This window comes from Zeus faber, assembly GCF_960531495.2.
Source record: "Zeus faber genome assembly, chromosome: 18".
NCBI lineage: Eukaryota > Metazoa > Chordata > Actinopteri > Zeiformes > Zeidae > Zeus > Zeus faber.
In genome coordinates, this window is record NC_137210.1 from 15,525,918 (window position 1) to 15,551,839 (window position 25,922).

At 45.3% G+C, this 25,922-nt stretch overlaps 1 protein-coding gene across 1 annotated transcript in view; it reads left to right on the top strand.

Moving 5' to 3' along the window:
• Window positions 1–12,550: 12,550 nt before the first annotated feature.
• Window positions 12,551–25,922, top strand: part of LOC307243778 (glypican-6-like) — an 82,696-nt gene continuing 69,324 nt past the window's right edge. Inside the window, exon 1 of the mRNA XM_080018723.1 lies at window positions 12,551–12,959. Coding sequence (XP_079874849.1) covers window positions 12,809–12,959 — 151 coding nt within the window. The 5' untranslated portion in view covers window positions 12,551–12,808. The remainder of the gene's footprint in view (window positions 12,960–25,922) is intronic.

The window sequence follows — 25,922 nt, forward strand, 5'->3', positions numbered from 1 at the left end:
ACTTTAATTATAGGTACAAATCTTAATGGCCTTTTTGTCCATGCATAAATACATTCACAACTTCAGAATAAAACATCATCCATTTATTTTGTGAACAATAAAAGATGGCCAAGAAGATTATTATTTTTTTTTTCCCCACACAATTAAAAATGTTGGACCATACGCGGGCTGGGAACACGGAGGCTGATTGTGTCTCCAACTTGTCAAACTGAATCACATTCCTTGAGTCCCCCTCCTCCTCTCCTGACTTTTCTTTTCATTCAAAGGCTTTTCCTTTATGTTTCAAACAGTCTGATGCCGGAAATTGAATGTGTTCTTGATGAGGGAAGCTGGGAATTGGCCAGCTGTCAGATCAGCACTATTATCTGCCTTTAGGTTTCAGGCAAATTAGACTCGGGGTCCCGGAGGTGCCAGGGCCCCGGCATAATAGCGGCGTAGCGTTCTCCCAGAGTGTCACTTCCTTGATGGAAATTCACTTTAATCAGAAGAAGATTCAGGGCCCCCTTTTGACTTGTTCATACTCTTTTGATTTGTTTTCACAGTGCAGCGGTTCACCTGAGACAAAAAAAAAACAACAAAAAAAAACAAAACGCAAATGAATCCGGTTTGCATCCGATGATATCGCCCTGGTAGTGAAAAAGAAAAGAAAAATACAAGGGTTGGAATGTTTTGTGGGAAATGTTTCCAGATCCTGTGGATTGGGACGCGAACTGCCCGGGGCTGAAGGTTGAGCTGGAAAACTTGTTAAGGGGTTATGTACTGTACATAATGTACTGTACTGCATCTGGAAAGCTTATTTATTATTTATTATCAGTTGTTGGACCATTTTGTATGTATTCTGCAGACATTTAGCAATCATTTGGCTGGCCATGCATCACGCATTAACAACACGAGCAACACACAGACATTTGACGCCTCATCATTACCTTAGGAGAAATTAATGAAATGAAAGAAACCAGTGAAACAGTACACCAGAAGATTAACCTCAAGATAAGAAATAAAATGTACAATAAACCTTATATATGAACTATAATCTTAGAAATATGTTATATAACTGTGTACTAAAACTCAGGATTTGTTTGGCTGTTTATCATCCATATGGAGACACACAGTCATATATTTCTACCAATTTGTGCGAAAAGGAGACCCAATGGGGGCCAACTGTCTGAGACATTATTACAAACATTATTACTGTATATAAAATTGGATTTTAGAATTTGCTACCCTGGTTATGTCACCAAGAAATCTGAAGGTTCTTGTGTCTTCATTTCAAACACGATTGCATTGGCAATATTTTTAGTTATCACTTATTTGGATAACATAGACATCGATCCTTGCGCTTCAATAAAAGTAGACAAATTATCCTCAGACTGGCATGATACAAGCCCTTCGAAGAGGGGAGACAACATGACATTCATGAGTCGACTTTGTTTATTTGCCGCATGCGGGACGTGAGTGCCGTGAAGCGAAACATTCACGAAGACACGCTGAGGTGTCAAGGAGGTTCAGAGCAGCGCACACACACACACACACACACACACACACACACACACGCTATAAATTAGGCTTCCATGTCCATCCTAGTTCATGTTTTGCGGCAAAACGGTAACAGGAATGTCACGCTTTAATACAGTTTATGCTTTTTGACAGCATTCATTGTTGGAACGGGTGGTTCCTCCCGTCCTCCTCCGCCTCGCAGATGCACGGGGGCTTTGTCGAACATCTTCCTTCTGCCGCGTTGGACTTTGCGATATATTTCCGGAAGATCTTCTAGGCTCCTGGAATATCCAGCCTGTATTATTGTCTCTGGCAGATGCAAGGGGCTTGCGAAGGGATTAAACCAGCGCTGAGCCATGCCGGGCGTCAGGATTTCGAGGGGGGGTTTTAGTTTTTGGGGCCCAGCTGGTTTGTGTACAGAAATGTTTTTTTCCAACCACTGTGCTGTGGCGCCCGAGCGTGCTGTGGGAGCTCGGTAATAATGGAGACTAGCTGTTGTGTTGCAAGATCAAAAACAAATTCATCGACGGCGGTTCCGGCAGAATAGCGGCTCCGTGTTCATCAGAGCAAGGTCGAGCCTTGCACGGAACGCGAGAGCAATTAGCGGCGATGAAAGGTTTGACTCTTTATTTGGAGATTCGCTTCTTGACGAGTCACGGAGCAGAGAGTAAAGAGGCGTTTTCAATTCGACATTTACGTTTACATTTTCTGACTCTTTGTCCGCTCGGTTCAGCTGATGTAAGGCATGGCGAGCGAGGGAGGACTCCCTGCACGATTCTGCTCGAGGGTCGTGTTGGAGATTTCCTCTGGGCTTGCCTTGGAGATGGATGAGCGCGGAGAGAAAATAAGTCCAAGTCCTACTTGTGAGAGCTCTGAGAAAATGTATTAACAGCCGGGAACGTTGTCCAAGTGCACCCGGCGTGCTACAACCGGAGAAGTATAAAAGGGTTTGCGGCATGAGAGGACATATACAGGATATAAGCTGAGCGAAAAAGGAGGCGTGCTTACATGGAAAGAGTTTGAGCCGTTGAGCCACACAGTCACATGTATCGTTCCCCACACAAAAATCAGCAGTTTATAGTCTGAGTGCTTACCGGCGCGGTCACAGTCCGCAATCAGGTGCACGATGACTACATCAGATAAGAAGACATCTATGTCTGCCAGCTGTTTTTTCGCTCCCGTGGCTATCCCCTTCGTACTAGACAATCAGTATATGAAAGTAAATTATCAATATCCAAGAGTAGAAAAATCAGTATCTCTGAGTGGGAGAGGAGTGCGGCGTGTATGAACACCATCCTGTCCTAACCTCTACACAAGGGTGAGTAACAAAGGAATGTGGCGTGGCCTTCGCAAGCTCGAGTGCGACCCTCATCTCGACTGGTGCAAAGAAGGAATCTTTTTTGCGCGTGGACACCTCATAAGCATACGAACAAGGGTCCTGAACAACCCCAACCGACGGAGGCTGCGCATGTTATGGAGGCAATCACATTATATGTAAATATGCACAGGAACATCAGGATTCATTGGTTATATAAGCGAGAGATTGTGAAAGGTCAACTGACAATATCTCCTTCAGTGGATTTTCGCCAATATTATTTAATTTAGTATTTATTTTTGGTGGAATGCAAATTCTTCATCAACCACATTCAATATGAATCAGGCCAAATACCTCGAGCTTGTTTACATTGGACTTTTATGTTATTCCTTAATATTTATTTTCAGTTTATGAGTCAAAGATTCACTCGCTCGCCCACTCTTTTGCTGGAGTTGCTCCCGACTCCCGAGGCATTTCAAATATTTGTTCGCTACCAACAATTCCTCCATGAGGCCTGCATTACTAACTTTAAGTCGGCCAAAATGAAATACAAGCACTTTTTTCATTGTAAAAAGGAAGCAGTGGCAGAAAAAAAAAAAATTCCACCGACACTGGTGTACAGCCCCGTGCACTGCCAGTACGCCACAGAGCACTGACAGCAGGGAGGAGCTGGACATCAAGGGCTTTGCCTATCTCGCATCTCCTATCTCATATCTCCTATCTCCTATCTCCTATCTCCTCTCGCGCTCATCTGCAGGCGCTGCGTGTCCACTATAGGGGTGATTGACCAGCGGCGTTAGATTGGAATTGATTGCGTAAGGGCTTTAACAATGGAGAGCCGTTGGTATTCGAGCGATGCCTTTGCAGGGAGCACGACACGGCGGGACACGGCTGTCAATCGAGCGGCAGGCGTCGTATTTAATGCATTGTCCGCCGCTCTCCCTCTCGAAATAAGACAAGGGCTTTGATTTGATTAATACCGCGCTTCTAATTGCGTGGCACCGTCCCACGCCCCCCCGCGCTCCCGTCCGTGACTCAACAGTCAGTGATCAATGTCCGTCGGCCGGCTCTCGGTAAAATGAATAAATAAAGCAGGCGAGCACAAACCGGAGTGACCAGATGGATCTTTCCTCTGGGGCCGAAGCCGTAATGTGTCCAACCGGGACGATGAGATTCCAGTAATTGTGCGTAGCCGTAGCCACACAGAGAAAGAGGCATCGTTGAGCACACAAGCTCCTTTCAGACCGGGCGTCTTGTGTGCGCGTTTCGACCAGATTGTGTCTAAATATTGATCTGGTGACAACATGTGTCACGCCGCGTGTCTCGGGCGACCGTTTGAGATCTGATTTCAATATGCAAACAGCCGCTCTGCCGTCTTTGGCTTCCCTGCGAGCCAACTGAAGGTGTTTGGCTTCTTCGTTGCCGCTGCTCCCAAGTTTGGCTGCAGCCGTTTTCCTCAATTTGTTTGTTGTGCAATGTCCTTGTTTGTAGCTCGGTTGCAATGTGAATCATTACTTTGTTAGAACAAATAGACAGTAAACATCTGGTCCCTCTGATGTGCCATCCATAAGCCTATATTGAATACGTCTTGTGAATTAATGCAGCTTCAAATTACGCAGATGATGAATGTGGCTTGGAACACATGCACATTCCCATCACATTACCAGTGAGGTTGCATTAGTCTGTGGTCATCATTTTGGTGATCGGATCATCACATGTGTTTTTATTACACGGCTCTGCATAATACTCGACTCTGATTGGTCAACAGCAGCAATCAGCGGTCAGTTATTTCTTAATAAAGACCGTTGTCACGGGCAACCACTTCCCCGTCTGGAGTCATGTTTCTCGTATCACGTCGCCTACATGTTAACACTAACTAGTGCCCGCATCTTGTGACTCTTCATGGAAACTACAGTGGAAGACTAGGAGAGATGAATGCGGATATGTTCAATTTCCTATTAATAACAGTGAATAGGTTAGGTTCGTTTTTAGTTTTCTTTTATGGGAGAAACAGTTTCCTGGAATTAAGAATCTTTTAAACAACTCAGGAGTCACGTCACTCTGACGAAAGTGTTGGGGCGGGCGGGGGATCTTTTTTGACTCTCAAAGTGAAGAATTACTCAGGACTAAATTAAAGTCCATGGCAACCAATGTCAAGGCATTTGACACAATCATATTAAATGGTTGTCCAGTTTGGATCACCAAGGAAACAGAATGTTTGAATGGGTTCCTAGTAATAGCTCGCAGGTTGTAAACCAATCTAAAGAGGGTCAAGGGTGGTATTTTTGAATTCCAACATTACTTACCAATTTAATTAATTGTATTTCCTTTATATCAAATCGCCGTTGTAAATTAACATTTAGCAGAATACCAGCTGGACATTCCTGCATGGAGAACATTGTGTGTGATTTCTTGGGAGGATTCAAGGTTGAAATAGTTTTTTCTTCAACTTTGTGGTTCTGTTGCACCCACACCACACGCATGCATTGCAGCCAGGGCAGTTTCTAGCTTTTTGGGGGCCCCATGCAAAATGTTGTTTGGGGGCCCCTATTTTGGGGGGGGATTCCAAACCGTCTAAGGTGGTCCGGGACATGCATTTAGTTTGAATGAACTTTAAGAGGAAAAACAGCCTAGCTCTGTGAAAAACTCTTAACCGCCTACGCCCCGAGCCCCTTTCTTGGGCTCTGATTGAGGTGGAGGTGTTGGAGCTGGTGACACATACAAGTGCCTTGCACCAGTGGTCTCAAACTCAAATGACCTGGGGGCCGCTGGCCAGGTTCCGCTTCAAGGGAAAACCGGCCTGTGTTTTTTATTTTGTCAGGTTTTTATCTCCCGCACATTAGTGAATTGCCTCACACTCCTGTTAGAAATAGCTCTCTTTTTAATTAAGATTATCAATAACAGATAAGAAATTATTAATTAAGAATTGTGATTTGAAAAAACAATTTGCAGGCCAGATTTATCAATATATTATCACCATGCAGCAGGCCACGTGAAATTGTCTCGCAAGCCAGATGTGGCCCCGCGGCCTGTAGTTTGAGGCTCCAGCTTTGCACCATCAGGAAGCCGAGGCCCGAATAAATCATTTGAGATGCAGCGTGACACCGTATGTCAATATTTTCTGTCAATTACAAGGTAATCAACATCATATTTGTAACTGTGCCTGATAAAATCATTAAGATTTTGAGTGTAAATGGGCTTTGAACATTAAACTCATGCCTAATGATCCAGCCCCGTTCTCAATTATGTGTGATTAGTTGCTGCACCAAGTATTAGGGTGATACCATCAATTACAGAGCTTGGGTTCACTTTCTAGCCATTTTTGACCACTCAAGAACCGTGGGAAAGGGTCAAAAATCCCCCCAAAAGACCACCAGAAGACCTTGTGACATTGAAAAAGCACCTTGTAAGCACTTTGGGGCCATATTTCATCGCACACGAATGCAATTGGGCTCTTTGGATTCACAAGAGTCTCGGATTTGTAGCCATACCAAATTTCTACAATCCCACGACTGCTGAGGTACCACAGTGTGCAGAAATAAAAGAAATGAAAGGGGCTTCACTGCAGACCACGGCGTGTTTAGGACCCTGAAGCTAACATACCCTCTGTAGCCGCCATGTCAGGCATGGCTGTAAAGGTGAGACGCTTGTGGTTCTAACGATCCCAGTTTCATTCAGATATCTTCAAGTGAGAGGTCAAGGGACCCTTTTCGAAAATAGTCACACCCATTTACTTCTGTCGAAAACAGATTGCGAGCTTGCACGCGAGTTAGCATGCGAGCTAGCATCCACCCAGCGAGCTCGCATGACATGCTACACGCCTACGGATTTGTGTGTTAGTCTTGTTCCCGTTCACACTGGAAGCTGTTCGGAGAAATATATATACAGTATATCCTCCTCGAAGGATCACCAAGTGTTCAGTTGTAGAAAACCTTTCTAACCTGTTTTAATTACTAAACTTCTGTTGATCAATTCAAGTATGATAACCATTACAACCTATTTCAATCAATTACTAAACTTCTGTTGATCAATTCAAGTATGATAACCATTACAACCTGTTTCAATCAATTACTAAACTGCTGTTGATCAATTCAAGTATAACAACTACCTTCGAGGTTCTCCACGTGTTCGTTGATGGGTTGGAGCGTCAATCAGAAGACGTAACACAAATTTAGGAGTTGGTCAAATTTATTGTCAGGCAGAATCAGAAAGTACAGCAGGCTCGGTTCACGAAGTCTGAGCCCGGGCTCCAGGAGCCGAGCTCAGCCAAGCCTCAGCCCAGCCCGTGGAAAACCCTGGAAGCCCCGATCCTTCCTCCCTGGATCCTGATATAGTCTTATCTAAGCAAGTGGTCACAAAAGGACATATGGATCACAAAGAACTGATTCCAACCAGAGGCGAACAACATGAACAACATCTACGCAAACGGAAAAGTACAGGAGCAACATGTGTGCAACTGGCCACAAAGAACTGTTTCCAACAAGAGGCACCATATTATTTTTAACAGTTCATATTATTTTTGACAAAGCTTAAAAACCAACCGCGCGAGAGCTCGTCAAGCACGGACTGCGCTACAAAAAAAAAAGAGGCTAAAATGGCAGCTTGGGGGGCCCCCTGGCTTCAGGGGAGCTATGCAACCGCAGAGTCCGCATATAGCAACAAGAAGAAGAAGAAAGAAGAAGAAACAGTCTTTAATTGTCACACGACACTCCACAACACATGCTTGCACACACACACACATGCACATGCTTGATGGTGCCGGTGAAATGGCTCCTCTGCTTTTGACCCATCCTGGCTTGTCCTTCCTCCGGGGGCACAGCCAGGAGCAGTGGGCAGCGTACGTGGACGCGCCCGGGGACCAGGTGACAAGTGTCCATCGCTGGTCAGACAATGATGGGGGCATGTTTTTGGTGGGGGGTCCTTACTGACGTGAGGTGGAGGAAACCCCATGTGAACACGGGGAGAACATGCAAACTCCACACAGAAAGGCTCCTGTTTTGGAATTTGAATTTGCATTGCAACAAACGGCCCTGATTAGAACGGATGTTGTAACTTACAATTTTGATGCAAGAATTGTTCACCGATTTGATAAAATCAATGCGAATCGTCAGAAAAGCAGGCGCCCAAAACTTTGCTTTCACGAGAATTGACAGCAGCAGCAACCTCTAAGACGTGCTGCGGCGGAAAGTAATTAAGTATAAGTACTTTGTGACTGTGCTAATACGTATCTGTTAGTGAAGTACGTTCACTTTCGGAGACTTTAAAATTCCACTCCACGGCATTAGAGATGTCAACGTGGGGATTTCAATTCTGCGTCGGGGTATTTCTACTTTTGCTTAGGCGAAGGTAAAAGTACTCCTTTCAAACCACTGCCAGACACGTATTGTGCCAACCCTCACCGTGCCTTAAGGAGCCGCACAAAAGCACATTTACGTTAACGCGCCGCTTATTGCTGCGCGAGCATTACGCTGCACAATCCCATAGACGTGAATGTGTGACGGAGAAAAGAGGGATAATGCTAATCTCGCCCTTAAGCCCATTGATTTTACACAATGTGACGTGCATTACCGCAGCGTATGTGCTCGATCATGCTGTTGCACCATCATCCTTTTAAGACATTTGAGCCGTTGGTTTTTTTTTAGTCGCTTTGAGCAATTGACATTTTATAAATAGGCGGCCGGGTGCTCACTCAAACACACGCACGCACGCACACACACACACACACACACACACGCGCAGAAGTTTTCAAGTGCGCTGCGTGCTTAGAGGGTTATCTATTAAAGTTTTACGACATTATATCTTATTGGGTGACGCGTGGCTCGGGCTGTTTGTGCCGCCGGTTCATTATGCCGTGTCGGACAACCTTGGAGAGGGAGCAAAGCAAACACGGTCGCAAAGCATATTAAATCCCTCTTGTTGAACATCGGCGGAGAGATAAATCCCGTGAATAACCGCACAAGGATATTAGAGAAGGCGCTGGTTTTTGAGACGATGAACATGCAAAAACACACCGAACTGAACTGAAAGGACATTACAACAGCATTGACCATTTAAATAGGATTGATTAAAGGCTGTTATTGAAGCTTGATTATTTAGATACGTCTCATATATATATATATATATATATATATATATATATATATATATATATATATATATATAAACTACTAAATAAATAATAACAAATATATAAATATAAACAAATAAATAAATAATAACAGAAATATATATATATAATTTTATTTTTATTTATTTATTTTTCAATAATTTTTTCTAGTAGTATTTAATACCTTCCAACGGGTCCTTGACAGGGAACTCTTCATTAAGGCCGATTTAGATGAGTGTGCACAACAACATAATTCAGCACCTCGAGTCCGTCTGTGCAAGGAGAGGGAGACGTTTGAAAAGATCAGGGCGCCACGGCGTCTCGCGTCGCTCCGTGTTCCTCCTCTACCCACTTCCATTTCCCTCCCCCAGACCCTTTATTTTGGGCGGTTTTCAGGTGGAATCCGGCACCAGCCTCCTCTGCTCTCGCGCAGTTAAGGGAATGCTAATTGCGTGGCTGTGTCAATAGCCTCCAGGGCGGGAGAGAAAACGGGAGTTGGCTTTGCTTTGTGGAAGATCCGGCTGCATAATAATTTAAAGATCCTTAAAAAGTTGAAGGAGATTTCAGCTGCAAACATCTCCTCTCATCACCGTAGATCTAAGAACTATATCCGCCGCCGCCGCCGCCGCCGCGTGCACCTGAACGGTGTTCTGCTGCAGTGGAGCGGAGTGCCAGGGTGCCGAGGCTGTCAAGAAGAAAATTAATTTGCCTGTTCGGCCTATTTGCATTCTTCAACCGGTGATCTTTTATTTTTTTCCCCCTTCAACCCCCCTCCTCACCATTATGTAATGTATACATTTACTCATAGTCAGCCGGAGAATACCCCAAAGACATGTTTTGTTTCTCTCACAATGAACAATTGCCAAAACGACGACGAGTGAGCCGCCGAAACGCACTCCGTCTTGCCTCGCCTCGGGGGCCCTGGCCCGGCGAGCAGGGCCCCCTCCCCCCCCCCCGACCACGCTCCCAAGCTGTTTTATCGGAGGAACACCAGGGGAGGAGAGCGCCCGGGTCGCCGCCGACGGAGAACATCGGTCCCGGACGGCAACGTTCGACGCAGGGGCCGTTACCTCGTCGAGGGGATGTCGTTTTCTGACCACGCGTCAACCACCGCTCGGAGTTACCGTCGAGGGACGTGCTTCGGGGAGTTGATCCTAGCGACAAAACATACGTTGAGGGTTGAAAATAAAGTACAATCTCGCGGAGCGAGGGGATATACAGTGGAATGGATCTGCGTGATTACAGAAGTACAGAATTAAGGATTACAGTTTCCCTTTTACGAGCGTCGACAGATGCAAGGACCGAAGCCCCGTAAAACCCCCTCCTCCCCTCCCTGCTACAGATGCCCCGTGAAACAAACGCCGCCGTGGGTTTTTTTCCCCGCAAGTAATTGTTTTATAATAATCGTGGGACGACGGAGATAGCGGTTGTCATTTTATCATTTTATCGACTACGTTGCAGACGGTTTGGGTTCATCTTGTATATAATTTAAATGACAAATATGGGACAGCTTCAACACAGACCATTAAACCATAACATTATTCATGCCATCTTTTGTCTCGACGGAGACTCTTTTGTTGATCGTTGATTTAGCAGCGGGGGGGGTGTGTGTGTGTGATAGCGTGTGTTATATTGAATCACATTATCAAATAACAGCTTTCGCCAACAACACCTAAAAAACTTTATAAAATCCAATTTATCGAGCGGTTCCGTGAGATGTGAGGGCACGGGAAAAAAAAAAAAAAATTCTACCGCAAGTGTGAGATAGAAATGCAAAAGTAACACTGCCTCGAGAAGTGGAATTAAACACTATATTTGGGCGACAACTGTCATTTGTGGGTAGTGGCAATTTTCCGTGTGTTTATACGACGAGTGAGAAGTCCATTATCCTTCTTTTTGTCATACACAACGTTGAGCAGGGAGCACATGGGGTCGACGGCTTGATCCATTTATTTTGGGCAACACTACAGGATGAGAGCCGGCGCTGGCTGACTCAGCTTGGCCCCTTTTTCCTTCCAGGAAAAATCTCCCTCCAAATTTGGGAGACGACGTAGCCCTAGCGTTCCCGGAGACCCGCATTCCGACGGCGCGCCGCGGGGGCCCCTACCGGTGGAATGCCTCGCCCTGCGATGGAAGCCATGTTAATCCACTGTTGATCCACCCCGGGCTGAGCCTCCTCCAAAAATCAATGAGACGCTACCATCTTGGCATACGGTCTCTACTTGATCCTTTACATCCTCAAGTTCATGGGCCACATGCAAAGCTGCATCCACTTAACTCCCATTTCACCCACGTGGAAACCTAACGGAGCCCTTCCGCCTGCAATTTCCCACGTGAAAATCACATTCGAACTCGTGATATCGAAAACAATATGATGTGGGAATCAAACGGAGACTCCAGCTTTTGGGGAAATTCGAGAAGGTCAATCGGACGTTCAATACCGATTCCATCTTTGTGTCTGGTATGGTACTGGGTGGATGGGGGCGTATGTCCCTAGTTTCACAGGAGCCAGGCAAGGTGCTGCCACCCGTGGCCTCGCATTGAGCTCATACGTTCAGCGTGCAGCACGTCGCTGTCTGCTACCGGATACACGTGGATTAAATTGATATTGACCATCACATCTGGATCTGGGTGAGGAAAAAAAGGGATTATCCCAAAACACAATGTTTTGGAAGTTCAAGGAATTTACTGTACATCAGTGAACCGACTTACCCCAGAGGCTTTCATGTGGAGTAGGCGTGCATACGGTATAGGTCATGGGTTCCCAAATTTTTTAGTGGTAAAGACTAAGCTCGGGCTGAGGAGCTACAGGGTTACACAACTGAAAGGACACGCTCCATCCGCCTATAATAAACCGCCATACAGCTTGGAGCGCAAAATGGGGCGACACAAATATCTGATGTAGACCGGTGAAGCTAAATGGGAATTAGGTTAAACAAAAAACACGATGGGACGTTAAAAACCTCTAGAAGTACACCCAGGCTCATTAGTGGGGGGAAAAAAGGTTTAAAAAAAACCGTAAATAAAATATATACAGTATGGTTAGTTAGGTAGTTCCTCCCGCTCCTTCTGCCTTTGTGACACGGGTAAGTCAGCACCCGGGGTCCTCCAGGTTGGGGGTTGGGCGTGGGGGTTAACAACCTCACCCCGTAAAAAAAAAATATATTTGTATATATATATATATATATATATATATATATATATATATATATATATATATTTATATACAGTATATTGCTGCGGAACCCCTTGCAATTCCACCACGGATCCCTAGGGGGCCGCGGACCCCAGTTTGGTAACCCGTCGGAGTAGGCTATGACGGTGTATACAGTGGAGGTGACTAAGCTTTGGGAGCGGAGCAGCCCCCACATTGAGAGGTGAGGGGGGGGGGGGGGGGGCTCCACTCCACTCCACTCCACTCCACTCCGTATTTTGTGGTCCGCCACCACCGCATCTGCTTTGCGCTCAGAGTGCTCCGCTCTCCCAGCATTTCTAGGGCACTCGAACGCAGCACCGCGGCGGAGCTCAATGAGCCGCGCCGCCCGGAGAGAGAAGTTCAGTGATCGAGCGCGTCGGGAACCTGAGCCGCGATCCGTGCGGCTCCTCCATTCCCCCAATTTATCAATTGTTGACGTTAGACGTTGTTGTTGTTTTTTTTTTGTTGTTGTTGTTGTTTTGTTTTTTTTTTTGTTGTTTTTTTTTTTTGGCTCTTACTGAAGATGTGTTGATGGATATTGATAGTTTTTAGAGGTGGCATCCACCACAGCGCGCTCAGTCAAAAAAAAAAAAAAAATCTGCGGACCGTTCTGCTGCGGGTGGTGGTGGTGATTGGGGACTTCTCACCCGGCAGCCAGCGGGATATTCGTGTGCGGAGCTGCGCAAAGTGCACCATGTTTCGGATCGAGACCATCGTGTGCACTTTCTCCGTGCTGTACGTGGCGGCCGAGTCGGATCTGAAGGCGCGGAACTGCAGCGAGGTGAGGGAAGCCTGCACCGAGAGAGGCTTCAGCTTCACACATGTTCCCCTGCAGGAGATAGCAGGTGAGAAGTTCACTGCAATGAATACCTTGACATTCGTACAAATATAATACTGATAATGATCACAACAATAATAATAATTATTACAATTATAATAATAATTAATAATGTAATATAAAAAGTAATAATGATATATATGATGATAAATTGTACCAGTCCGCAGAGTGACGGTCCCGGTTTTTTTTCCCCGAGCACCCGAGTAGAAAAGTTATAATCATGACTATAATTTTTCTTGCACGTCATGCAATCTTGTAATAGCAACTTGTAATAAAAATCGACCGAAATAACCAAAGCATAACCACCTGTCATACATACAAAGAGAGTTTTAATGCCCTGTCCTTTCACTCGGCAAAAACGCCGTCCTAATACAATAAAAATAACAACATTCAATAATATTAACATGATAATAAAACCCGTAATGCACCAACCCTCAAGGTGTCGACATTAATATTAGTCCTACATACCACACGGACCTACAATATGTATCATTTTAGAGCTGCGCGATATAACGGTATTGTATTGATATCGCGATGTGACCCCCTGATATGGTCCGGTATTTTTTTTTTTTTTGTTATCGCGATAACGCGATATAGGTTAAACGTTACCTTTAAAGCTGCACCGCAGTCCCGACTGTCATCCAATTTGCTGAACTTTGACCTTTCGAGCCGTCCTAACCACCTGCTTGGATCCAATAATCACACTGATAGTGATTTTATTTTGAAATACCGTCAAAGTGATCGGTATCGAGATGTTGTTGTGGGGGGGAAAAAAAAAAAAAAGTAATTATGGCTTTTGTCAGACGTATGTGTGTCCAGCAGAGGTCTCCTGCAGAGTTTTACCAGGGAAAGTGACTTGTTAACCCATCACATCAAAGGCCTGTGCTGTGGAAACGACGGGGTAATGCGGTGGGCTTGCATGCACCCCTTATCTGTAATCACGCTTGAGAGCGTCCATTGATTTTCCATCTGTCCAGAGCAATTCATCCGATGGCTGCTTTTATAATATACAGCCTTTAGTGAATAACACTTTATATGTGTGTGTGGGGGGACTTTCTGTGAACTGTTTGCGTTGTTCGTGGTATGAGATTGCAATTATTATCCCTTTTAATTCAAATGGAAATTCTTATGAAATCATGATTGAAAAATGAATCTTAATCACAGAATACGTCATTAAGAAGGGTTGAGGTCGAGACCTTCATTTATTTTTTTCCTGCGATAGAGTTGCTCGGAACCTATTGGTAATGGCGCCGAGAACAGGAAATAGGGACGGCAACCGGCAGAAACGAGTCTCGAACATTCCGGAGCGAGCGATTTCGGGGTGGTCGTTCTTTCCCCTTGCGCTCCTCGCGGGGGCCCAGTTTGTCCGCGCGGGTTGTTATTGTCGTTGCCGCGGGGCCCGCCTCTCGCTGCTTGCAGCGGGAAATCCGGCGCAATTTGAGGACCGCATATCTGATAACAGGCACACCTGTTCCTGGATGGCTCCAGTAGCTGGCTGATCAAATCCTCCAGATGTATGTTTTTTGACGTCACGTCTAATTCGAATCTCTCCTTAAATGGGGTGGGAGGGGGGGGGGGTCTCACCCGTTGTCTCCGAAAAATCTACAAAGGTCCTTTGAACTCCTCTGGCGAATGAGTGGTAACCTTCTGTGTCGGCCGGGGAGGTAATGCATTATCAACACCTCAGCAGCTTCACACCGTGATGGGCATGTCCTTCATGCCTGTGATCTAATGGCGCTGTCACTCACCTCGCCCATGCAAACGGCCCACACCAAACCTTCACCCAAACAACAGCCGCCCGCTTAAAGGCACAAGAAAGCGAGGCTGGTCGGCCGATGAAGGGGCTTAATTCGCTCGATAGAAATAGTAAACGGTGAAAGCCTTCAGTAGAAAGTGTTTACATTGCCGTCACCGCGGGAGCTCAAGGGGGAGGAGGAGGGGAGGAGGAGGAGGAGGCTCCCTGCTTTACCTCAATTCGAAAGAGGTCCAAATGAGCCGATTCCCTAATTGTTTTGATTCATATTAGCGCTATTATTATGTGTTTGCGGTGTGCTCAGGCGGGATGTTGTTTTTAAAATGTCAAAACATGTAGACGACACACTTCTGAGGTTAATGGAAAAATGTAAATCAAACAAAAGCGCTCGGTTCCAAATGGTACATATTCACTGTACACGCTCACTTTTAAACCCTGTACAGAGGTTTGCTGTCGATGAGGATTTACACGGTTTCCCTAATGCGGCGGACCTGATAACACGCTATGGGGCGTTTCGGTAATTCTTTGAAAGGTTACCGTGAATACACAAAGTGTGTCGGTGGGAAAACATTGTCAGCCCATATCTTGGCACTTAGCTGACGGGGGCCTAAGTGCTTTGGTTAAGGGTTTATTACAGCGTTTAATATGAAGTTAATAGTTTGCGTCTCGATATTTGGCCTTTCTGGGAATCAACCCAGAGGAGCTGTTTCTTTTTATGGAGGTCTTTGCATCTCTCTTATTGTCAGTTTTAAACCGCCTTACCGGAAAGCAGCGAATGACGACCGTAGCTTTAGGGCTCCATAAATAAACTTATGGCCAATTCCATAATGGTAAATACATCAAGGCTGCGCTCTGTTATCAGTGGAGTTATCTCTTCAGGACGTAGTCATGTTGTCATAAGAAGAACCGTCTCTCTAATGGTTGTGAAAGTCACATGGGCGTGGTTGGGACGTTAGATGCAGGCAATGCATCTAACGCGCAATGGGTAATCCTCCGGCTAAAATGATTGGAAAGTCCCGGTATGATTCCAATTGACACCATCCCTCGTTAAAGTGGCCGGATTTGGGCTTGCGTCCCTTCAAATAAAATTGGAATGTTATTGACCTCAACAGTCGCCGTCAGCGAAGGCATGAGGGGTTGATCGGCGGAATTGCTCCCCTGGTTCTGACACCTCCGTTGGGCCGCGGCTCCGTCGCCCACACCCCTCCGAGCCGTGGGAGCGTAACCCTGCGGAACGCCCCTGGAACTGCTACCACATCTAAAAATTGCCGGCGCTTCCCCTCCGCCCGTGCAACAGTCTCCCCGGTGCATACTTCACTCACGCTGACTTGTCATCAACTTTATTCCATTTTAGCCTTCTTCTAAATCCAAACCCACCGCCCTCCCGGAGAAGGGGAACGGCCTCTGGTTCGGTCTTGAGTTGTGACACACGGTGAACCGGTTGCGGAAGGGATGCCGGTGATTTTGGAAAATGAGTCACCGTCGGTTTGGAGCTCCCCAGGGTGGGTGCCGCTGCTCCGGCCTTGTCATTTGTACGAATCCAGGTCCAGCCACCGACTTCTAATTCGGAGCCGGTGAGAGCTCGCGAGACGGAGGGGAGACCGAAATAACCGCGGGCTCCTCGACGGCCTGCGCACAGCCGGGCAAATGATCTCCGTCAGAGTGTGTAATGTGCCCGGGAATCCGTCTGTCGTTAATGGGATGGAAAGGTTTAAAAAAATAAATAAAAAACGCCAAATGGGAGTGCTGGGCAAGAGAATAGCCAGGTCACTCTTCCAGCTCCTGCCTTAGTATGAAAGTCTGTTTCAGTGTGTTTCTTTGTGAAATTAATACAGCCGCACGTATCCGATGGATCTAGAGCACTGCCGAACCGCTCGTCCCAAACCGCCTCGTCTGACTTGTCGGCCATTCCCCTCGATCGCCGCGCCTCATGCCGACTGCATCGAGCGTCGACGAAGAGTCTGGAAAAAAATCGAACGGCTCTTTTGTTGCCGAGTGACTCGTCAAGAACGGCTCTCAAAACAGAGTCGAACCTTTCATCGCTGATCTGGAAGTGAAGTTCTGAGAAGGAATTTGTGGCTTGTGATGCAATACTGTGCTTTTTATACAAAACAGCATAAAAAAAAAATCTGCCCTGGTGGATATGACCGACTGGTTCTTTGGAATTCCAGATGGCGGCTCCATTAGTGGCGTCGGCGGCAATGCGTGCGTCCCATTGTGACACAGGAGGAAAACAGGATCCAAACAATCCCTCTTTTTTTATTTATTTTTATTTATTTTTTCCCCACCTCACCAGGGAGAATCAAATACTTCCTCCATCGCTCTGCCATCAATCACGATCATGAATGCCAAAATGGCTCCATGATGCGCTCTCTCTATGGGTGTTTCCCCTCTCAGAGCGGGATAAATTACTGTGTCCTGTAAACAAGTGCTTCAGGGTTGCAAAACAAAGACACTGAACAACCGAAAAGAATTTTTGCCTGGGCGTAAAAAAGAAAGGCAGAGCTCGGAAACTTTATTTTTTGGTTGTCGCCATCGTTCTTTGCCGTTTTTGGTCGAGAGAGATGGAATTGAGGGGATGATAGATCGTGTTTTTGCCTTTCATTAAAAAGGAACATTTACTCAATCTTATTGGGAATGTCCCTTTTTCTCCTTGTCACTGATAAACGATGCCTCTCTCTATTCTGGGATTATTTACGTCTCGGCCAGTGACTCTAACCTCTAGAGAAAAGGCTCTCTTAGTCTCCGTTTTAAGCTCAGAATTTACTCCCGTCAAGTGCTTTCAGGACGTTTGGTCCCACTGCGCGCCCCTGATGTCCAGTAAACGATCACATGCATTTTACTTGCCGTCCAAATTACGACATTTATTTGTCCATTTGGACTGCTCTCCTGCTCATCACTAATATTAACACCATGTGTGGGTTTTGATGTAGCCGTGATGACTGGATCACAGAGGCACACGGCCTCATTCACGAATATGTGCAGAGAAATGTTGGGCTGATCTGGTTTTGAAGTTGCGCCTCCAGGTTATTTCATATATAATGAAAGAATGAAATAGCGATGATTAATAATGTAACAAGAGCTTGTCATTGCCAGTGGAAGCCAGGTGATCAGCCATTGATCACCTGATCACATATCAATACCCATAAATATATCATCCATAAAGCAAAATAATCCACTGTCAAACCTGCTTTGAGACCAATGTGACTGATTTATAGCCGACTTGTGTAAAGTTGAACGTACAACAGAGTTAATTCAAGGATCCTGGACTTAAACGTACAGAAAAACACACGTCAATTATACAGTGGTGCCTCGACCTACGACTGTAATCCGTTCTATAAGAGCGGTCGTATGTTAAAACAGTCGTATGTCGAAGCAATTTTTCCCATATAAACTATGAATTCATGAACGGTGAAAATAAACAAAATACACAGCACAAACACAGTATATAAGAAAAAAATATCGACGAGCCACAAACTACGTGCACACACGATGTAGGTTTCCTGCTGACTGACCGCTGAGTGACTGCTGACTGACTGCAACTGCAAATTTCCATGGTCGCATCTTGGAGCAGTCGGTCACAAGTCGATATAAGTTTTCACGACTATCGCTACTCGTATCTTGGATTAGTCGTAAGTAGATGCAGCCGTAAGTCGAGGTACCACTGTATTGCCGAACTTTTAACTAAATGTAAGTGGCATATGAGTAAAAAAGGAGTAAATATTCAATGTCATACAATATGAAACACACACACACACACACAACTAAATTGTGTGTGTGTGTGTGTGTGTGTGTGTGTGTGTGTGTGTCTTGCTGATTTTCACGTACTCATGGGCCGAGGTGGCAGTTCAAGATTTCCTTCTAACGTTAGAACAAATACAAGTATGAACATAATTGTTGGATCCCAATTGCCTGTGTAGATGTTGCGTACGCACGATTCTGTACTGCAGAACTGCTGTTCATCAATGAGCCCCAATGTGAGTACTACTGTATATAATCAATGGATGATGTTAAAGATGCGTTTCATTGACTCTGCTATTTTATTGACTCTACTCTACTACTATCTATTGACTTCTACTCCGTCGTTCCTCAGAGCTTTAAACACTTTCCACATATTTGTACAGTCACTATATGCGATATGTCACTTTTTGGGTGCTTTTCCTAATTACAAAAAGGATAAAAAATATGTTTTTTTTCCGATGCCAGCTGGCGTACAGCTGACAGACTTTGTGCTTAATATTGATAAGCACTTCTGTCACATAGGGTACTCAGCAAATAACGCCGCCGACGCAACAGAAGCGGGGAAAAAAAAAAAAAGAAAAAAAGATTCAACGTTTTGACGGATTTGAAATAAATCCGCTGTGAAACACGAGGTACATTGTTTGAAGCAATTCTCCGGAGACAAACTGCGATCGCCGCATTACAAACAGTTTAAGAAAGACTATTTACATTGATGGCCCCACAACTCAGTTTATGTATCTTGATGTAGCGTGAGCTGTCAGCGCCCGCTCAATTACATTTCAATCAAGACACTTTCGATTTGCCGTCGTTCGATCACGTTTAAAGCTTGAGACGTAACATCCTTTGTCTTTTTTTTATTTTTTTTTGTTTGGTGTCAATTAGTGTTTGTGTAGATAATTAGCAAAGATCATTTCCTTGATTTGATCGTGATTAAAAAAAAAAAAAAAAAAAAAGCACATATCAAAGGTTTTAAACCCTCAAGTTATCAGATGCGGTTCTGTCATAATAACACAGCAACATTTACTTTTTATTCTCACGTTAAGACTTTGGCTCTTTCAAATGAAACCCCCCTCAACGTCTGAGATTTAAACACGTGGCATTGGGTATATAATAATTCCCCAAATTATTAATCCAATGTGTTGATAATGATGGGGGAAAAAAAAAGATCCACAATAAACGATAATAATCCATTTTCATTTTGGGAATAACCCAAAATAATATTTATTTCGAGGTCTGGATAGGTCAGTGAGCATCTGTTAACTGTTTTACTCCTCGTACTTTCGTATCCGAGCTTATTTTCCAAATTGTTTCCAGAAGCTGCAGAAATTCTTTCCAACAAACAACTTTTGAAGCCGGCCGGGGTATGGATCAACAAAATCCTTTTCATAGATCAACGGCTGCGATATCAACGGGTGCTTTTTTTTTTTTTTCTCTCTCTTCTCTTCACGGATCTGACATCTGATCTGCCTTATTCCTCACCGGTGACGCTGCTGCTGCTGCCGTTGCCGCCGCCGCCGCCGCCGCTGCTGCTGCTGGGATGTTTCCCCTATTCCTCATCTGCCTGTCAAAACTGCGAAACAAAGTTCCCTCAAACGCCGCGTCGTCGTTGTCGAATCTATCTTTAGCGCCGGCGTCTGCCATTCCCGTCTCGTTGACAGCGTCTGACTAGACGTGATGTGCAACCGGAGAGCAGGTTTCTTTTTTTTTTTTTTTTTGCATTTACGCCGCTCCTGGGCAAGGGGTTAGCGAGGTGTGTGTGTGTGTTTTTGGGGGGTGGGGGGGAGAGGCCGCAGGGGGGGAGGTTTTTATCTGGGGAGGTTTTGTCCCGTCTCCTGCTTCGCCTGGAAGCCCACAACAGGGGCCGAGGCGTCGCAGCTGATCAGGGCCGCTGTTGCTGAACTAAGCGCTAAACGCTGAGTGAAAGGTAATGATCTGATCAGTTTGGATCCCAGGGACCTCCGGGTTTCTCCATGGAGCCACCAGCTGCTACCTGCAGTGGCGGACCCCGCCACGCTCTAGTTAGCGGACCCTGACGCGGGGGGCCGGGCCGGGCCGGGGGGGGCTGTTCTGGGCCCGCTGCCCATGTACATATCAAGTATCCACACCGCAGCGGTCTTCCCATTCCTCCAGCAGGCTTTTTATTACACGCTCCTTAATAAATATCAAAGCCAGACATGGTGCTATGTATGCTGATTACGCCACGCTTGTCGTTGCAAAATGTATCGCACATGGCGTGAGGGAAGTCCCTACATTAATCTCAGCCCCTAATGGTACGGCCGGTCCACCTTTCGGGAGAATATTGCAAATTAATATTTTACACTTCATCATCAGCGTTGGTTTATGTGCGTCTAAGTGGCAATGGCTGGTATTTATAATAATAATAACATCATTTGTCACAGTTAGTACCGTGTTAGCTAAATAGATGAGTATCTCCCATATTCAATGTTGTAATTTGTAGTTTCTTCATCTCAGTGCAGTTGGAGTATTATCTAGCAAGTCAGATGATACCAGCCTCATCCTAACAGACTATGGAATATTAACCAGAGAGCCACATGCTGTTCTCTACCCCCCTGTGTAAAGCAGCTCGTCTTTTAAATCATTAACTGGTGCATTAAAGAGAAAATGGGGAAATTTTTTTCTCTTTCATAAACTTAAGATTAAAGAGGGAGGGGGGGCAACTCGCGCTCGCACTCGTCATTACTTCTCTCTTTCAGCTCAGTTATTCCCATTGTTTTGGTCGAGATTTTGTCGTCGCCGTTCCATCCCACGCGCTCGGCTGTACGCTGTGTGTTGCGTCGGAGGGTCTCGGCATCTTCTCAGTCAATTTGGACGTATTTGTCTGGAGTATGAAAGCCGCTCCCGCGTCCTTGATCCCCCCCCCCCCCCCACCTCCACTCCGCCTCTCCTGAGGACGCCGACAACCCTCGCTGCTTTCATTGTTGACTGTTTCCCGTCACCGGAAAAGATCTCTCTCTTCTCGCTTGAACCTGTCCTCATTCAGACAAGGACACACACTCCACCACCACCACCACCACCTCCTCCTCCCCCTCCTCCGCCTCCTCCCCCTCCCCAGCATCCCCCAAGTTATTTAAAATGCCGACGTGTCTTTCATTATGACTTCTGACACGGCCTGAAATTCGATGGGAATACTGTCGATTCGACTGAGGCGAGTTCCGTCTCTGGGCGAACTTTGTTATTCCGCACACAGAACCCTCAGGAGACGTTATTAAGGGGTTTGAAGGAGGCGGCGCCGGGAATTCATAGGTGTCCGCATCCGGAGAATATTAAAACTTTTTTTTTTTTTCAAAAATATTTTTTTTCCCGAGGCATATAAGACGTGACTCCAACCCCACAAGGGCGTGGGGACTGGGCTTGTTTGTGAGTTGTTTTTTTTTTGTCAGAAGGATGGCCGGGAGGCGACTTCCTCCAGCCTTGAGGACGACCGCTGAGGCGGTAGCCACCGAGCGGGAAGCTCCCCGGCCAGCGGGTGAATTTTTAATCGGGGGGCCGGGGGGAGAGCGAGCCGATCCGATCCATTTTTTTGGGGGTCTGGGTTCTCCCACTTTGAACGTCGCTTAGATTCACGCCTCTATAGGGAAGCGCTTCATGACCGAAATGCTCCGAGCTCCAATGGGTTTCGGAAAAGAAAATCCCGGGATCTCCGTTTACGAGAGTCGTCCAAATAGCGGCCGGAATGACGGGGATCAAGAGCAGGCTTGAAACATCTTTCCCCTTTTTTACTGGATGGTTGACAATCCCAAGACGATTAGTGATGAAAAGTTTGTCTCCTTTTTGGAGGTTTGACTCTTTACGATTGACTCCGTGAAAAGATTTGTTAAATTTTCCGACTCCTCGTTTGACTTGGCGGAATGAGTCCAGAGAGTCGGTACAGATGAGTTATGAAAGGAATTTACACAAGAGTCATTTAATTATATTAAAACTATTGTTTTTAGGGGTGAAATGCAAAAAAATCTGTAACATTAAATCTGAATTATGGCAAATGCTTTCACCCTATCTCCCATGTATTTAGTCCTCATTAATATTTTCTCTTTGGGTGGGTGTTGCTGCCGGTATTGAGTCTCAAAGGAATGACTCCTTTGCCGGAGTGACTCCCGACTCCCGAGTCCTTTTCAAACAGCGTTTGCCACGAAAGGATTGTCACCAGCCCCGCTTGGCACGCGCCATCGTGGTTGAGCTCATTAGGATGGGTGGCGGGTTTTTAAGTTTGAGGCCTTTTTAAAAATTCTGTCAGACGGGGCGGTGGGACGCGGCAGATGGTGCGGCACATATGCTGCCGCTCCCTTTGGCCTGACTGACGAGCACTTCTGAGGGAGTCGCCCGCCTTCCCGCCTTCCCCACCGTCAGGTGGAGCTCGGACACTTTTTAGTCCCCCAACGACGCCTGGCGAGTGAAGCCCTGTTGTAACGGCTCGTGAAAGAAGCGGCTGCCATCATGTCATCACGCGGTTTGAAATAACCAGCGGCATTCCTGTCGGCGTCAGTTTTGTGTGTTGTGTGGAAGACGGTTAAAGGCGCTGATGGAATGTAGGAGTGGAGGGAACAAAGGAAAAAGGAAATTCTTCCATTTTCGGAATCATTAAACGTGTTTGATGGTACAGTGCATTGTATGTTCAGTAAGTGTAGCAGGTAAAAAATAAAAATTGATATGCATGTCATCACACAGAATGTCACCCAACTCACCAACATTTGTCGGTGGAAAATAAGAAAATGTGTTCAAAAGACGTTGTGAAAATGCATCGCTGACAGTTTTCTGTTCTTCGTATTAGGAGCAACTGATATCATATTTTAAATCAACCGGAAATGCCCCAAAACCTAGAAGCGGGACTTGGCATCAACCGCACATCTGGTGCTGTTCGATACGCTCAATAACAGCCCCAGCGCAGGCCACAATAATCTGCAGTCCACAATAATCTGCAGTCCACCAGCAGCTTTGAAGGCAGGACGCCCGTCGTCGGACTGATGTGGAGGGAAATGCAAAGCAAAAGACACGTGCACGTCTTGGCCCGCGGTGTGGAATATAAATGTCAGTGTCCATTAGGGGCGGGAAGGCGCTTCATCAGCAGTGATAATAGGGAGCAGACCCGACTGACACCGCGCCTGATTACGGGCGCCGGAGCGACGGCAGGTGACGGCGTCCTGCGGAGGCGGCTCATAAGAGGTGTTTAGAATAGAGCAACGGAGGCACGCGCAAATAAAACGCTGCAGCGGCTTAAGATGGCGATGGCTTCAGTTAGAGCGCCCGTCTCCTTATGCCTTTACGCCGTCCTCCCTTCTATCGGTGAATTCAACAGTTTATCAGCCAAACAGCTGTTTGTGGTTCTCAAACGAACGTGTCCGTGATAGCATCTCTAATGGCGTTAGAGATAGCACTTAATTGTGTTTTTTATTTTACTTATTTTTTTCTGATTATGATTCCGATACTGAAATCGGAGTATCTGCCGATACCAATATTTTTCCTCTAAATCTTTTATTCTCCTCAACTTTCTTACCAACTGCTTCTGCCAGCACTTTATGAAATTGTTTGAATGAATAAATGAAAACTCTTTTTTTTTTTTTTACCTTATTTTTCGCTCATTAGTGACATATTGCTACACAGCTGACAGTGTGGCAATTCCCACACAATCCATGCTGAAAAGCTGGCGTTTTCATTGATTGAATGAATGAATGAATGAATGAATGATTGATTGATTGATTGTTCATTTAATTTTTTACATATTGTTTCACACATTTAAGAGAAAAAAAAAAGAAAGAACAAATTCTTAAAAAAAAAAAAAAAAAAGGTACATGTCTGAAAAGTAAGAAGCAAGAAGTGAACACCTGTTTTCCTACCCCTGTTCATTTTTTTGTTGTTGTCACGGTAACGTTAAGGCCACGTGTGGCTAGTGTTGTCATCACATGGCCTACTTTACCTCTCTCAACGTTATGTCACAACGGCGACGTCACAAAATTGTTTCCGTGATATTTCAGGACATATTTCTTAGAGGATGGAATCGAAATTGTACACGCAATCTGAGAGTGGATATCGGATTGGTGCCATCTGGGCTAAAAAACACATGTTCCCCTTTCATTTCACTAATGTGTTAGTGACGGTAATGACATCTACGACATGCATTTAGACCCTTTCGCTGCGGTATCTCTTGAAGAAAAAAGGTAATTGTCGATCCTTCTCCATCCTTCCATCGGCACTGATGCGTCACAAGACAAAAGGAGGCTATGGCTGCCGTTGCCGTGGAGAGGTTGTGCAGGGACGTGTCTCTTTATTTCACCCTCACAGCCCTCTTAATACTGAATGACTCGCCAGAGGCTGGCTTTGATACAAGGCTATTAGTGCGAAATAATTCCCCCTCAGCCACAGCTACCTCGCTCGGAATCACAAAGCCACGGCTTCAGGTGGAAACCAGCCGGGCCACCAGAAACCAGGGCCTGGTGGATGGACCAGGAGGACCTTCCCAAAATACTGTTACGTCTTTGTTGCGATGTGCAACGTCAACCAAATTTGGCAAAGTCTTCCGTGACTGTATGCCTTTTTAATTCTTTCATCTGTCAAAATTGTGTATACAATTCCAAACTACAGTATATGCTTCATTAGAGCGGTCGCAAAAAATGAATCAACATACATACAAACAAAATGTATGTATCTATGCATGTATGTATCTATGTATCTAAATGTATGTATCTATGTATGTATTTATGTACAGTATGAATGTATTTATGTACAGTATGTATGTATGCATTTATGTACAGTATGTCTGGATGTATGTATGTACAGTATGTGTGTATGTATCTACAGTATGTATGTATGTATGTATGCATGTCTGTCTGTATGTGTATGTATGTACAGTATGTGTGTGTATGTATGTATGTATGTACAGTATGTGTGTATGTATGTATGTACTGTATGTATGTACAGCATGTATGTACTGTATGTCTGCAATGTGTATGTATGTATATATGTATGTACAGTGTGTATGTACAGTATGTATATACAGTGTGTGTATATACAGTATGTACTGTATGAATGTATTTATGGATGTACAGTATGTATGTACAGTCTGTTTGTATGTATGTACAGTATGTATGTACAGTATGTATGTATGCATGTTCTTTGATTATCTCGACAACTATTCATCCGATCTACTTCACACTTGGTGGGTGTATCACTGGGGACCCAAGGATGTGCAGTGTCGTATTTGGTGCAATTTGGACATGCGACACATATAATATTAATAAACAAGCAAAGAGATAGTTTTTCCAAAATCTCGACTTGGGTGTGTTTTTTCACGTAACAGAGAGAGTATTTCCCCGGTGTTTTTCATATATGTTGTGTTTTTTTGCTTGATTCACGGCGTTGTGGACAATGGGAATTGTGGGAATCGACCTTAGACCCATAGACCTCTAACTATCTAAAGCTCCCGCTAACATCTATCGCTCTTTTACAACAAATGTTGTAGAAACT